This window comes from Fragaria vesca, linkage group LG6 (assembly GCF_000184155.1).
Source record: "Fragaria vesca subsp. vesca linkage group LG6, FraVesHawaii_1.0, whole genome shotgun sequence".
Taxonomy (NCBI): Eukaryota; Viridiplantae; Streptophyta; class Magnoliopsida; order Rosales; family Rosaceae; genus Fragaria; species Fragaria vesca.
This window is the reverse complement of record NC_020496.1, coordinates 13,316,562-13,332,276: the sequence shown is the minus strand read 5'-3', so window position 1 is coordinate 13,332,276 and position 15,715 is coordinate 13,316,562. Positions and strand designations below refer to the sequence as shown.

At 36.8% G+C, this 15,715-nt stretch overlaps 2 protein-coding genes across 2 annotated transcripts; one reads left to right on the top strand and one right to left on the bottom strand.

The window, feature by feature from the left end:
* Window positions 1-3,209: 3,209 nt before the first annotated feature.
* Window positions 3,210-5,836, top strand: LOC101309747. The gene is made up of 5 exons (XM_004302992.1): window positions 3,210-3,696; window positions 4,229-4,281; window positions 4,359-4,490; window positions 4,738-4,899; window positions 5,302-5,836. The coding sequence occupies exons 1-5, from the start codon at window positions 3,213-3,215 to the stop codon at window positions 5,647-5,649; spliced, it is 1,179 nt and encodes a 392-aa protein (XP_004303040.1). The 5' UTR covers window positions 3,210-3,212; the 3' UTR covers window positions 5,650-5,836.
* A 3,709-nt stretch (window positions 5,837-9,545) lies between these two features.
* Window positions 9,546-11,397, bottom strand: LOC101309461 (uncharacterized protein C2F7.02c-like). Its single transcript, XM_004302991.1, has 6 exons — window positions 11,045-11,397; window positions 10,864-10,945; window positions 10,663-10,729; window positions 10,379-10,543; window positions 10,196-10,256; window positions 9,546-10,038 (listed from the first exon to the last, which is right to left on the bottom strand). Exons 1-6 carry the CDS (start codon window positions 11,322-11,324, stop codon window positions 9,869-9,871), a joined length of 825 nt encoding a protein of 274 aa, XP_004303039.1. The 5' UTR covers window positions 11,325-11,397; the 3' UTR covers window positions 9,546-9,868.
* Window positions 11,398-15,715: the final 4,318 nt, after the last annotated feature.

Genomic DNA, 15,715 nt, shown 5'->3' with positions numbered 1-15,715 from the left:
TGTATCTAGTAATTAGGGATGTGTTAATAAAATTTCTCATCAATATATTATTGATATTTTCAAAAAAAAAAAAATGTAATGATTCTTTTGACAACCCTACTGGGAAGATGTGTTATGTGTGAGGCCACTTATCATTAAAGGAGTTTACGTGTAGTTTTTCTTTTCATTACCTATACATGAAGATGTCTCTCTCCCTAGCTCTGTTAGGGTTTTACTCGGCGGCGGCATCAGTCGACAAAATTCCCAAACTGACCGGCATCGGTAATTCTCTTTTGATGAGGAAGGAGATCTCTTCTCTAGTCTCTTTTTCTCTAATCAAAGACAGTGATGGATGGCTCTATCGTGCCTTATATAGGCGGTGGTGGATGTCGAGTCCAACTTGTGGTGGTGATGGCGGCTTTGTTCATCAGAATCTCCTAAACAAAGGTCTTGGTTGTTCTCTTTTTGTTCTTGCCTTTGGGTTTGATACAAGGGAGGAAGCAATACAAGCCGATTGAATTGTGGCCTGGGATGGAATGGGAACGTTGAAGAGGATTGGAGTGCTCGGAGGTAGCTTGTTTGGCGGCGGTTGGGAGCTCTCAATTCAGATCTTTACGTCTCAGATCTCGGCAAGAGGCCATGCACCAGGTATTCACCATATTTCCGTTGTTGGGGAGGATGGTGGTGCTCTGGCTCTGATTCCGGATTTGGTTCCGACGGTGCCGCTGCTATCCGATGGTGATGACGGCGAGGAAAAGATGAAGGTTGCTAAGGTTTCTCTAGGAGTTGGGCTTGTTTGGGTTTGGGCTGCATCAGCTAGGGTTTCATCTGATTGAGCTCTAGCGGATGAATTTGGGCTTTGACCCCTAATTTAGAATGAGTTATGGTCTAGGTAACTAGTGATTTTCGTAGAGTTTTGATAGTTTTCTCCGAAACATAGTTTCACCTGTAGAATAGTTGTGCTTAATCGTTATAAGGTGGGTGTACTTAAGATTTCAAAGCTTATGTTTTATCTAGTATACGACTTGCAATTCTGCAAGACGATGTTTTCTGACGACCCTACAAGGGTACGTCGTCTTTGTACTGCTTGCTTTGATTTAAATCGTATGACCTCTTGATCAAAAAATTAAAAAAATTAAAGGAGTTTACGTGATCATTAGCAAAAAGTTTGCAAATATTTAAGAAAGTATTCAATTATGTCCAGCATCGTTTGATCTAATGTTTTAAGTCTCCACTTAGTAAACGCTAGATTAATACTCTAATTATTGTTGTTTTAAGTTGTTTATTTGATTAATATACTTATCCATATATGAATAAGCCAAAATCATAAAGTTTCAAGAATCAACATATAGGATACTAAAGTAAAAAAAATATCTAAAAATGATGTTTTCGTATTTCTTGTGCTCTTACATTTAATTTTTACTTTCGTTAATATATAAAGAGCTACGAGTTAGGTATAACATTGAATTACCTAAAATATTTTCGCCTTGAAAATCCAACGGTCCTTGTTCTACTTGCTAAAACAATGAAATTAAGTAATTTGGGCCTTTGCCAGTTTGCCTATTGCAATTTTTCTCATTGTACGATTATTTATAGAAGTTTCAAGCTTGAATTTTCTGACTTTTCTAAAAAGAATATAATAGAAAAAACGTCTAATAAAGATTTTGATAATTTCAAAGATATTCAAAAATCAAAACGTTACATTTAACCTCTGGTGGGCTTATCGAAACTTTAGGCGCCAAGTACCAGAACCTTTTGGAGATATTATTTATAAAATTAATGAATTAGAGTTAGGAAACGTAAGCTTGGGATTTGAACCTTTTTCGGGGGTAGAATACATAAAAAATTAAATTAATAGAAGCAATATTAATTTATTGCAGGTTTTAGCTTTAACAGCCCAGCTCAGTTTGACTGGACTTTTAATCCCAACAGCTTGTAAGGATTGTTTTTCCGGCTTTTAAAATTACACCAAAGGGCAGAAATTATAGCTACAATCACGAAATTACCCTTCGATTTATATTTATTCCTTTCTTTTTGCTTTATGTAAAGGGTTTTATTTTTATTTCAGTGACCATATTTTAATTTAGAGAAAAATCTCCCAATGTTACCTAAACTTTAACTAGTTGCTGATTTTTCATACCTAAATTCCAATAATGCATCTAACGGTACTCAAACAATCTTTGTTAGCTATTATAATACTTCTGTTAATTTTTTTAGCGTTGTTATCAGGGCTGAATCTGAGATTTTGAGACCTAAGGCGAATGCCAAAAATGGTGCTCTCTAACGGTCATACGAGAAAAAAAATCAACGAAGACTATACAACATTATGTCACACAACTTTCCACTTAAATTAGGTGGAGTTACTAGACTGCCGACCATCAAGTGAATCCATCTATTTGATTTCGTTAACACCTTAATCAGACACAAATAATTGGGAAAAAACTAGATTGCAAAAGAAATTAAGCTTGCACTAGGAAAAAGGAGAGATGAATATGTATGTATGTGATTGATATCATGCATGCATCATATGCTAAATACAAATGTACTATCCTCAATTCCTCGTAGTACTATCATGTGCATGGTCTGTGGTTGAGCACATTTTGGTGCCCTCAAAATTTGGGGCCTGAGGTTGTTGCCTCTTTAGGCTCACCTCATGTTCGGGCTTGGTTGTTATATGGCATGGAAAACTGTTCAATACTCGATTTGTTTTTGGTTAGTGGATTCAACACTATGATTGTAGATGATTACCGATTGAGACTTTAATAGTCGATGCATTAGTGGACCACGGTAATAAGACTCTGTGAACTTGAAAGGTAGACGATTCCTTAAGAATATCACATGTCCATTGCCCAATAAAAGTGATATTGATCAATTTTTCCTGTCCCATCTAGAACTCCAGAACTCCAGATAAACTTTCTGATAATGAAAACTATATTTTAAATTTATAAAACATTTGAAATTTAATTATTATCCCCTAATATGAGAGGGGTAAAATGGGAATGTCGAAAAGAGTCCGGATGGTAATTTCGTCACGGGACGGTGGAGTCCAGACAAGAAAATCAGAAAATGAGCAGTTTCACAGTCCTTTTCTTCCTTCTTTAATGGAGGGAAGTTTTGTCTAAACTAAAAAGCCTTTCCCTTCTACTTCTGGCGCCATTCAGATTAAACCCTTCCCTTTCAAACTTCCAACCTCTTCTGCTTCTGCTTCTTCTTCTTCTTCTTCGTCTTCTTTCATGGAAGAAAAGGAAAGCTCCTTCTCTGGCTCACTCGGCAACTCCGACACCGACTCACCCCCACCCAACTCCTTCAACCACACCCTCGACGTCTCGTCTCAGGTGGTCAACACGGCGGTCAACGTCACCTCAGACACCACACTACTCGTTCCCACTCCAACAGCACCACCACCAACAACAACAACAACAGTTGCAGCAGTTACAACAGCACAAGCACTAGTTGCACCAAACACAGGTGGTGTTGTTGGAGTTCAAGGAAATGTTGACTTGTCTGGGAAGAAGAAGAGAGGGAGACCCAGAAAGTACGATGCTGATGGGAACTTGAGGCCGGGCCAGACCCACAACTCGACTCACGTGACTCACGTGTCGCCGCCGCCAGGGTTTTATCTCTCGCCGGGTTCTCCCAATCCTTCAGAGTTTTCTGTAAAGAAGGGAAGAGGAAGGCCGGCTGGATCCGGCAACTGGCAGGTTCTTGCTTCTTTAGGTGAGTTGAGAGGATTTTTTTTTTTTGGTCAAGAAAATAAAGGAAAAGAGAAACTTCATTTGGGATTTTGAAAATGTGGTTGGTACTGGGTTGATTTTCCCTTGTTATTTCCTCCATGTTTTTGATGTATCTAGGTCAACTTACCTACCCAAAACAAGGAAAAAAGAAAGGAACTTTTTTGTTTTGATCATTTGGTTTGTCTCTGTTTCTTTTTGTTATTTTCTGACATTCTCTCACCAACCAAAACAGACTATTGATGAACAGATTGTGTTGGTAATGGGAGGATTGGTATAACTTAATTATGGTAGGATGTAGATCTGAAAGCTTTCTGTATAATTTGATTGTTTGAATCAAAATGGGTACAGATTTGGTCTAAGATGATTGTTTAGAGAGAGTAAAGGTTGTAATTTGTTGAGGTTTGCCAATTAAAGATGTATAATCAAGCTTTTGATGAAGCTTTTGATGAACTTAATTGTGATATCTAATATGTGTTAATCTGAGGTGGAGGGTGGGTTTGTTACTTTGTTTGCAGATACAGCAGGTAACGACTTCACACCACATGTGGTTACTGTTGGCACTGGAGAGGTAATGAATATATAGTACTGAGGATGTTTGGTTTTGGGTATTTGAATGACTGTTGGTCTGATATTGTCGAATTGCAGGATGTTGCAGGGAGAATTCTTTTGTTTTCTGAGAAGGGTCCTCGAGGGATTTGCATTCTCTCTGCTAATGGAGCTGTCTCAAATGTCACCATTCGCCAACCAGGTTCTACTGGTGGTATTTTGACTTATGAGGTATGATCTCAGATTCTTATGCACTTCCTCACAACATTGTTTAGCTGTTGTTTTGTTTGGAATTGTATACAAGTCGATCTGTGTAATTGATTTAGTTGTTCTGTGTGTAACAAACAAACAAACAACAAAATTGCGGCTTTCAAATGCTATTTCTGATGTTGTTTCACGGTCGTGCTCATTTTGTATGTCACTGTGGAGATTCATTATTTTGATTAGCATCCTCTAAAAAATCACACTTACATTGCAGGGCCGTTTTGAGTTGTTGTCTTTATCTGGGTCGTTTACAGTCACTGAGATTGGTGGCATAAGAAGCCGGACTGGCGGCTTGAGTGTCTCATTGGCTGGACCGGATGGTCGGGTGATTGGTGGTAGCATTGCTGGTATGCTAACAGCTGCGAGTCCTATCCAAGTAAGGACTTCTTTAGATATTTCCATTTGAGCTTTGATAAGCTATGTCTGATATGATAATGCTTAATTCACTATGGCACATTGGCACCTGACCAATGACTAGTCAGGTATAGAAAAGCAGAGTCCTGAAGGCATACACAGAATCTAACATGACACCTGACTGAAGCTAGTGAATTAATAGTATCTTTTGGCTCATTGGAACTGAAGAACTACATCCAGTCAGAATCATTAATGGTTTCTTAACTTTGTTATAGTTGACCGCTAGCAAAGTAGCAAATATGTTTCATCGAAAAAAAAAAAAGTAGCAAATATGTGCAGTTTAACTAAATCATTCTGTCTTCTCCAAAATGTAAAGTCCGGTTATAAACATATTGACAGAGCTGTGTTTTTATTAATTTGTTAGATTGTGGTTGGAAGCTTTATGCCGAATGGCTGTAAGCCACAAAAGAAGAAATATCATCGTGAGAACACAGTGGCTTCTCCAATATCAGGTGCACCAGATACAGTCACCGCAGCAACACCTATCTCGCAAGCACAACCTGAAACTGAGAACAGGTTTACCCCAATAGTCCATTTACCAGCACAAAGCCATGGAGAATCAGATAAAGGCATGAGCCAAAACCAGAACTTCAATTTCACACCCACTAGTGCTCCCATTTTCATGCCTACTAATGCTGGTTGGAATGGAATGGAGTTGAAGTTGGAACATAGGCCATCTCCAGACATTAATCTATCTGTTCCGGGTAATTAGAGTGATAAGTCATTACAGGCTTCACAGCACACGGTCATGTTTTCCAGTCACAGACGTGTGTGCATTTACTAGAATATCATGTCTTATGTTTGTAGCTTGATGATTGCTTCATTTCCCAGGAAGACAAATTGAGAGCATCAACCTAATCATTCTTTATCAATTATTGTTGTACCTTTGAGATTTATTGACATTTAATGTTAGAATATTTAGCCTTGGATTGTAAGAAAATTGTGACAATTGCTACCTTAATATTGAGCTTAACATGTGTCTTAAGCAATTATCTGCACGTTTTTCTTAAGCAATGAAGGATTGATCATGACCAACTTTAAACAGATTATCAAGGCTAGCTAAGAAATCAAATGTCAATTGCATAATTTATTACGCTGTTATAATCAGCTAGGCAGAGAAAATGAACACAAATCGATCTTGAACGACCAGCATAAGGAAAAGCACAACTGAAATTGAACTCCTAGCAAATATAACAAGTGCCTTTCTCAGATTTTATCCTCAAGTCCACGGAGAGCATTGGAGTAAAAGTTCCAATCAGGATGGTCATTCGATATTGCAGGCAATCCAAATGGGTTCTCCTTCACATAAACTTGAACATCATTTGCAGCTGCAAGGCCATCCAAGTACACTCCCAGCTCTCCCTACGGATCTATTGATGCATGGTTACAAGGCAGGTATCAGCAAAAAGCCAACAAGAAGTTAAAAAAAAAAAAACGAAACCGAAAAAAAAAAAACTGCTAAACAGTATTAGCCATTACCCAGTGCATTGTCAGGATCGTACGATTCCATGAAACTCGATGAATGAGGCTGCAGAGACAACATGAATCAAATTAGAAACCTTAAACAATATCAGATTATCAGTATATTAAAAAGGAAGAGTTTTGATGAAATTACTGGATTAAGCAGGGCCTGGTAAGGTTGATCATCAATCAACAGTGTATCAGATTCAGAATACTTTCCAAAAAATTATTGGTCCTACATGTATTGAGGAGAAAAAAAATTATACTTTAGTTGTCTGCATCTTTTAAGAGAAAGAGTAAAACATTAGTGCAAAGTATTCATAATTTTAACTTACAAACACAACAGACAGTTTAGTCCTATTGAGAAGTCCAATTGCACATTGCAATACACCCTTAACTTTTCTTCTGTACTTACGTTGCACAATCAGAAGAGCAAAACAAAATGCAAACAAGATAGTTAAAAAAGAAGCAAGGAAGTAAAAACCAGTATAATGAGGTGAAGTAATCAATATAATATTTCAAAATTCAGAAACTGACTCTTGCGCACAAGACCAAATTGCCACTTCAAATCTTTCAAGGCAGAATTCCATGAATTCATCAGCAAAGGGTCTTCTAAACACTGCAAAATGAAGGGAAAAAAAAAAAATGTAAGTTTTCTAGTTTAGATATTTAAGTTGAAGTTGTCAAGCAAATAGATACCATAACTTTGACTAAAGGCAATGGATGATACCTAGTTGATGTGCATATCTGCCATTAGGATTACGAGTGGTGGGAAATCCAGCCTTGTTGTATCGAAAAACGGTAGACCAGAAGCCCATTGAGACCAAGAACAAGAAGCTTCTTTCTCGGTTTTATACTCAACTTCTCTAGTGAAAAACCAGATTCACTTCCTGTTTCTTTACTATCATTGTTGCCATGAGCAGTATAGCAATCATAGAAATCATCATCACTGTCATAATAATGATCACTACTGTCATAAAACTCATCACTTGAGTAATCAAAGAATGGATGATGCTTCTTTCTTTGGGATGGACGGTTCTTTCCAGGCATAGTTCTTCTTTAAAAAATGATATAGCAATTGTTAACTGTACATGTGAGTTATGTGACTGTCAATTTATAGACAAAGAAATAAAACTGCTCGACTGCTTTCAACCCCAGTAATTAAACCATATAAGAGTTGTTCCAACTTCCCTTATTCAATCTAGGAAGGGCAAATCCCTTTTAATGATTCTTGGAAATGCAAGGACCCTTTTCAAATTCTTGAACTACTTGATAGGAGCACAAATTGTTACGTTTATAATGTATTTCCGACCCTATTTAGCTATGTAATTCCCTTAACAATATTCATATTAACTAAGTTTGTGTTTTTAGGTCATAAATAAAGCCGAGGAGCTCAAAAGAGACGAAAGAGGATAAATCTTGAAGGAAAAGAAATCCATGTTGTGAAAGGAAAGAAATCAGAAAATCTGCCAGAAATTATCTGTCAACTTCGAAAGAAGATTGTGATTATCTCACAACGATTCAGGAGATGTGTCATATATCAATGGAAAGCTACAAGAGTCTACTTTTCAGAACTTTTTACGGATTGTCAATACCTATTTTGGAGAAGAAGTTATGACTGTTTGAGTGGCTGAAAGGCAATCTGCCCGAATTTCTGATTTGGACCAAAACTTCTATTTTGAGGCCCAGACCACATTGGCAAGCCCATGAACGAGTTTTGAGAGTTTCTTAACCCTAACCACAGCAGAAAATAAGAGGAGGACATGAAGATTGGAAGAGGCAGCGATCACACATCATCAGAACCTCCATAGTTGTGGACTCGCACAAGGAAGCCATTAAGCCATCATTGATCTCTCCATCATCCACGGGTTACATTTCATTTGTCATCTTTTATTCTTCTTGTGTGACTTTGCAGCCATGTGTGGCTGAATTCTCTTAGTTAGGGGCAAGGTTTGAAGCCCCAAGAATGTTTTAGATATTGTTTTGAACCTTGGTTTTAAATTATTGAGTCTTTCAAATTGTTTATTTGGTTTTGGTTTATGGGGAACTCTTGCTTGTTTATGTTCATGTATGCGTAACATAGAACATTATGAACTTGTGAGTGGGGCTAGAAATATGTTGATTAATCTCCTAAACGGTTAAAATGCATATTTCAAAGTAGTAAAATCTATAGGACAATGGGTGAAACAAAAAAAAAAGGATTGCATGCTATGTAGGCGTTCCACACTAGTTTTGCATACTTGTTCAATCAACCTTTCATTGATTTTAATGCTTAGAATAATTTGTTGATAGGATAGCCTCTATACCTTGATCGGTTAATCTAAAGGCTTAGTAATGGTGCGTTCATCTTGCTTAAGTAATTAAGGAAAGTAATAAGGACTTACGCAGTGCGTTCACGGTTTGTTCTTGATTGATACCGATTTGCGACTTAATGATTGAAGCATTGGTTGTTAACATGTCTTGAAACATACTTGGTGGTGGATTTCCAAGTCTCTAACGTCTCATCCATCTGATCTTTTCTGATTTATTTTGTTTCTTTGTTTTCTCTTGTTTATAATCACAAAACCCCATATTTCTAGTACTATTATCTTTTGTTTTTTCTTGTTTTGTAATTAACGTAAATTGTAAAGGTACTTACCCTCAATCCCCAGTTTTTATAACGATACCCTTATTTGCTATATACTACAATTGACACAAAATAGTTTTTAATTGAAACGCCCGATTTCGGTTGCTATCACTGCTTGGTCAGTGTTATCTTGAATTCCAATGAGTCAAATTCAATTCAAGTCGTTGCTTGGGATTCAGGCTCTCTTAACTTGCTTTAATGGCATGCATAGACAAGAAAATGGATACTGGCTGCACTGTTGACACCCCTAATGAGGAACGGCAAGCACCAAGGCTTGACCCTTCAAGGGTTAGCTCTCATTGGATTTAAAATTTTGTTATGTAATTTAAGCTCTTGCTGCTGTAGGGGGTGGTTTCTCCTTGTTTAACCATTATAACTCCAGTATTTGATGAATAATATCAGATGATTGTGTGAACCATTGTTTGTTGCTCGAATAAAAATATAAAGAAACAGAGTGGATGTGTATTTTGAAGACTATAACAAGTACTGCTCACTAATTTACTGAAAAAAGATGATATTTTGCTGGAATACTTTCATTCATTCAATCACCAAGGATATACACAGAAACGTATTACAAGAGAATCAACTATACAAGGAAACTATCCCTATATTAAAGAGGAACATAAAAGGCAGCATATATCTAAGGATATAATTATGATACAATCCTAAATACACATGATACACATAACTTCTTTCCTAACATTTACTAAACTATAAGCATAAGAAATAATTTGGAAGGCTAATATTAAAGAAAATGATCAAGCCAGCAGCAGTTTTATTCAAGATATTTCAAGGAGCCAAGGACCATAAAGAAGTTCTCCATGAACTCATTCAACTCCAAATCTCAAGGCTTTTGTCGCTTCCCCAGCTTTTGTAGAACAGATGAGTAAAACTTCCATTCAGGATGGTCCTGTGAAATCGCAGGCTGATCGAACGGGTTGTCCTTCACATAAAGCTGCACATCCTTTGCTACTGCAAGACCATCCAAAAACTTCCCAAGCTTTCCCTTTGGATCTATAAATGCATAGTCACAAAGAAGCTATTAGCTAAATCAACCAATTCAAGTATATACACAACAATGACAACATTGATCATGATTATTGTTTCCCAGAAATCAAACAGATAATTTGATCTCATTTGGACTATATAAAACTTTACATGATTATATTACCTAACGCATTGTCATCGACATTGTCAGCTGTGTAGGAATCAAGGAATATCCCTGTGTGAGGCTGTCACATGAACCAAATAGATTCAGTACCTCGCTATAGAGAATACTTGACATCATCGAATGTCCCATACAGAATAAACAGAGAAGGCAGAATATAAGAACTGGAAGAAATTAATTCATTACAGGATTAAGCAGGGCTTTGTAAGGCTTATCATCAATCAACAGTGTGTCAGATTCAGAATACTTCCGATCAAGATATTTCCACAATCCCTTCAGATCTTTAACAAACAAAGGCTTCCGTGTATTCTCTACCGACTTGAACCCGGTATCAGTGCATTCAGCTTGATCCTATTGAACAATGACAAAAAAGAAAATGACTGTTATGGTTGATCTTTATCCGGTATATCTACTAGAGTTGCATATATCTTTATACAAGAATTAAGATACTAATAGTTAGTCGAGTGTACCCAAACAAATGACAGCCTATTTCTGATTCTTCCCATTACAGACTCCAAGATACCATCAACATGTTTCCTGTTAATCATTCACATTATAGGGATGAAATTAAGGTCCCCTGATAATGAATCTTAAATTTGAACTTCAAAGAATACAAATCTTAAGGCCAGGTAAGAACATGAATAAAAAGGCTAAGTAGTTAGAACACTGACTCTTGGGCAGAAGACCATATTCCAATTTCAAATCTTTCGAGACAGAACTGCATAAACTCTTCTGCAAAAGGTCTTTTGAAAACTGCAGACCAAGAAAAGAAACGTAAAACTATAATGAACACAAAATGTCAATGAAGCAGTGCTGATCCAATCAATGAACATTTACTTTGAAGGTATGTACCTAGATGTTTTCCATATGTGCCATCAGGACTACGATCACTTGGAATGTTGGCCTTGTCATGCCCGTAAACCCTGTGGATTAAACATCCGTTGAGACTGAAAACAAGAAGCTTCTTTCTTGGTCCTAAATTCAGCTTCTGTAGTGAAAGGCCACAGTGGCTTCCAGTGTCTTCGTTATCGCAGTCATTGCCATCACTGCCACAGGAAACACTATCATGGTCACTATCATCATCTTCATTAACAGAGAGAACAACCTTCTTGCCAAGATATTTTCCAGCCATTATATAAGAATAATGAGGTAGCTATCGACTCTAATTAGCACAACTGGTCTTGGTTGATCTATATAGCTAGAAAGCAGCTTTTTAACTTCTGAAATTACAGAAAGCAGATTTAATTTCTACAATTGATTTATTTTATGGTGTTGGCTTTTGAGTTTTGAGCCTCTTTTAGTCCTGTGTAGGGTATAATTTAAATGATAGATTTTGAAGGATCATAAAGTGGGATAAGAATAGATCAAACCAAGGTTTCAGTGTGAACAGTAGTACTGATCATCACAAGTTATCTATGCATACATTGTATACAAACTAAGCATCTCTCTTGTGTATATATTCAAAGTTTCAGACCAAGGTAACTAGCATGCATTCTGGCCTCATTTGTTTTTAACATGCTTGCATTTATCTTGTGAGCTCAAAGATGGGACTCAATTTCACAATAAATCAAAATATTTATACTTTACACAAACAATTTAAGAAGACTAACAGAAAGAACGACCTTCTTAGTATAGTACTGTATCATAAACAAGAGAGAATGATGAACCAAAAGTGATTAGGCTGCATAAAGCAAGGATTTGCTTCAACCTTGTTCCATAATTCTTTTACAGTTTTACCACTAAATGGTGACAACTGCCAATTGCTCTACCTTTCAACCAAATGAACAATTAGATTTGGCAAAAAAAATTCTCCCTCTCATCATGAGATGCTCTTTCGGTGGTGGTTGGACTGGTCAGCTTTGCCTTTTCTTCTTTTCTTGGTGGTTTTGCTTCATGTTAAAAGCTGTGGGCAGTGAACGTACTGCTGATAACCTGGTCCTCTTCTGTCGCTTCTTCACTTCACCAGGAATCAAACAACAACAGTTGCTGCTTTGTGTATATGTGTATCGAAAATGTGTGTTTGATTTGTCATGTACGTTCCACCTTTATTCTTTTTCCATCAAAGGATGTGAAATTCAATTATTTTACTTGGTCACCAAACCAATTATTGCTTGGCAAAATATATGCATGATTGGTGGGTAAAACTGCAAAGCTCTTTCGGTGGTCACTCCACTCCACTCCACCTTTTCTTCTTCTATATCTTCTTCTCCTCCATTTATTGGTAGTTTCATTCTCATGTTACACGCCCTTGACTTCACATTTTTGTGAGCCTCTTCCTCTGATCCTCTTCTGCTCCTTCATTTCATCAGCGAGCCGTGCGGGAAATCGAACAAAAAGCCAGATTTCATGGCCATGCAATTTGGTGCCTCTTCTTCTTTCTCCTCTGCTTCTTCCAACCGTGATGTGTTTCTGAGTTTCAGAAGCCAAGGTCCTTGGAGAGAGAGTAGACAATGTGGCGAAGTGCCGGTGCGAAGTTCCACATTGTCTACTCTCTCTCGAAAGGACCTCGGCCTTCTGGATTCGGAATTGGCATGATTTACTCGAACAATCAGGCCTTCCTGCATATGGTATTTTTTGTACTAAAATTTTCTCATTTCAGAAATAATAACTCACATTTGTAGCAAAATGGAGTACTGACATCTGATCAAATAATGCTAATGCAGATTTATGGCGGTGATGATGATGATGTTGATGATCAATGAGAGGAGTACAGGTCGAAACAAAGGACCGACTACAAAGTGCAAAGTAATATATACTGATGCACAACTGGAGAACGAAAAAGCGTGTATACATGGACCAATGTGTCGATGATGTTGTTATATTTGTTGTTTTGTAGGCTTGTAGCTGCCATGCCATTACATATATATGTTTCACTTTATGACACCCTCGGTACGCTTCCTTCTATTCTTGGTGCATTGTGTTATTTTCCAGCGGCAGATAGTGTACATTGAAGGTCCTAGACGGGGTGTTGCTTAATCCCGCACATGATAGTAAAGATTTGTCTATCCTGCTTGCAGTGAGACTTAAAGATCCTGAATCCAGTGTAGTCGTGTACCAAGCTTGAACTCAATCTTAACAAGTTTCCGTAGAACACATTAGTAAAACTTCCGGTGGTGAGATGAAATTGCAGGTTTCTAATCAATCAGTCTTCCTTCACATAAAGCTGAGCATCTAATGGCAACTGCAAGATTATTCAAACAGCCCACCAGTTTTCCCTTATGATCTGTTGTGGAGTTAAAAACAAGGGGATTTCCATATACACCTAATTTTAAAGAGTGATTTTAAATAAAACCCACCTATTATTCATATTTGATAGACATCTAAAATGTATCAATTATGATACATATTATGTCATATTTTTTCTAAATTTTACACAATTACCACTATTCAACTATAACATATAAATATAGTAAATAAGATTAATTGATGCCGTCTTAAATACCTTGATTATGTAGTTTTTTTTTTCTAACACTAACATTTTTCTATCAATTTGCAAGAATCATGTAGTTTTCTTTATTTTTATGAAAAAATTTAGATGAAAGGAATTCATTCTCTAATCTATAGATAAGGTAAAATATAATATAAATAAGATATCTGATCTAAATCTAAAACCCTAAACCCTATACCATGAACCAATACCCTAACTCTAAACCCTAAACCCTATACCATGAAACAATACCCTAACTCTAAACCCTAAACCATAACCCTATACCCTAAACCCTAAACCCTATACCTTAACCCATACCCTAAACCCAATTTTAGGTTTCTTCTTTTTAGGTATATTATCATATCATGCCCTACTTAATAGGTACATTAGAAATGTAAGTAGTAGAAATTAAGTAAAATGTTCTCTCGATTAGGATAAGAAATGATATAATAATATACCTAAAATGAAGAAAATTAATCAAAAAACAAGAGATGTGTACCTTATAATTAGACATTTTTCGACTATGTAGAGAGACACCAAATATGAGCTTAGGAATGAAAAGAATCATTCTATTACAAATGACATACTTATGTGTGTGTGTGTGTGTGTGTATATATATATATATCTCGTGAATTTCTATAGGGTACCAAAACATGAAACCCAGCTCATCCAAAGGGAGAAATCCTAGAAAATCAGTATCTGAGTCACCTTCCACAGTTAAGAAAAAATCACCTGAGTCACCCTCCAGCATTGTCCTTATGCAAGTCATATCCCCATTCCAATAGACAATAAGTATAGTGCTTTTGGTAGCACCCTCAGCCAAATTAAACCCAATTACCAGTCAGCCTTAGTAAACCAATACGACCCCTACAAAACAGATTCCTCATCCAACCCTCCAGTCAATTATAAAAAATCATCTCCTTACTTTGACAGGGCCGAATATTTCATGTTTTATATTGAACCCTCTATGAGTCATTTAAAAAATCCCATCTCTTTAGTAAAAAGTTATTTTGGCCCAAATTCTCATTACCTTCCCGGTAAACCTTTAGCATTCTATAAAGAACATTCTGTTTAAATCTCAGTCATTATCTATTAAACCAATCCATGACCCAAAAGACCCATCTAAAATATTATATCATTCCCTTTACATAATCCGTATCATTTCATTATCTCAATGGGGTGATTCCCCCTCTACTTCTCACAAATTAGACACACTCACATTTACTTATCATGATTACATTGAAGCATGGAGTAAAATCTTTCTCTACCAAACCGAAGATTTTAGCCATTCATGATTTCTCAATTTTGATAGAAAATTCAATCGCCAATTCCCTATGTGGTTTAGAGATTGGTGGAGTAATCATGGATGCCCTCATGACCTTCTCCCCTCAAATCTCCAGAATGCAGTCACTAAATTTGTTTCAGTTATGTTTTTTTCAGAATATGAGAAAAGGTTTCCCCCCACTCTCAAATTCATGGCTAAATATAAAATTCCTTGGATTTTCAAATGGCAATATAAACTTGAATCTAAAAATCATATGGTCTTACGACAACTTTTAGTCAAATGGTGGGATAAATTCAATTCTGAAAGAGTTTTATCCCAATTCAGTGAAGAATTTTCAGTTATTCCATCCACTTCAAGAGCTTCAGTCTTTATTCAGCCAACATCTCCGATCCCCCAGTTAAAGTCTCAGACTCCTCAGTCACCATCCTCTTCTAAGAAAATAGTCTCCAGTTCATCCTCATCCTCCAAAGCAGATGAATTAAAAGAATTGGCCAAACAATTACTACAACAGGCGGCCAGTTTATCCACAGATGATGAAGGAGAACACTCTCCATCAGGATCTTCATCAGCTCATAGTCATCAAGGTTTTCCCAGTCAAACAACCAGGTGGGCCGATTATGAAGATAGTCAAGATCCATATGCTGAGTTTGTTTAGTTTTAGTCAAGACTGGTCCAAAAGCAAGATCAGCCCTATTAAAGTCCCAGTCAAAATTCCCACCAAAAGTATCAACAGTAAATCTGTGACAGACAAGTACTATTCATCAACAGTAAATCTGTGACAGACAAGTTACTATTCATCCACTGTTGGTGA

What these genes read in the sequence shown, in the direction of transcription:
- LOC101309461 (XM_004302991.1), bottom strand. Translation starts at nt 11,324, where the DNA reads ATGGCTGGAAAATATCTTGGCAAGAAGGTTGTTCTCTCTGTTAATGAA. An exon ending in CACATATGGAAAACATCTAG is followed by an intron (nt 10,946 to 11,044) that starts GTACATACCTTC and finishes CTTGGTCTGCAG; the next exon opens with TTTTCAAAAGACCTTTTGCA. An exon ending in ATATGGTCTTCTGCCCAAGA is followed by an intron (nt 10,730 to 10,863) that starts GTCAGTGTTCTA and finishes AATGATTAACAG; the next exon opens with GAAACATGTTGATGGTATCT.
- LOC101309747 (XM_004302992.1), top strand. Translation starts at nt 3,213, where the DNA reads ATGGAAGAAAAGGAAAGCTCCTTCTCTGGCTCACTCGGCAACTCCGAC. An exon ending in TTACTGTTGGCACTGGAGAG is followed by an intron (nt 4,282 to 4,358) that starts GTAATGAATATA and finishes GTCGAATTGCAG; the next exon opens with GATGTTGCAGGGAGAATTCT. An exon ending in GTGGTATTTTGACTTATGAG is followed by an intron (nt 4,491 to 4,737) that starts GTATGATCTCAG and finishes CTTACATTGCAG; the next exon opens with GGCCGTTTTGAGTTGTTGTC.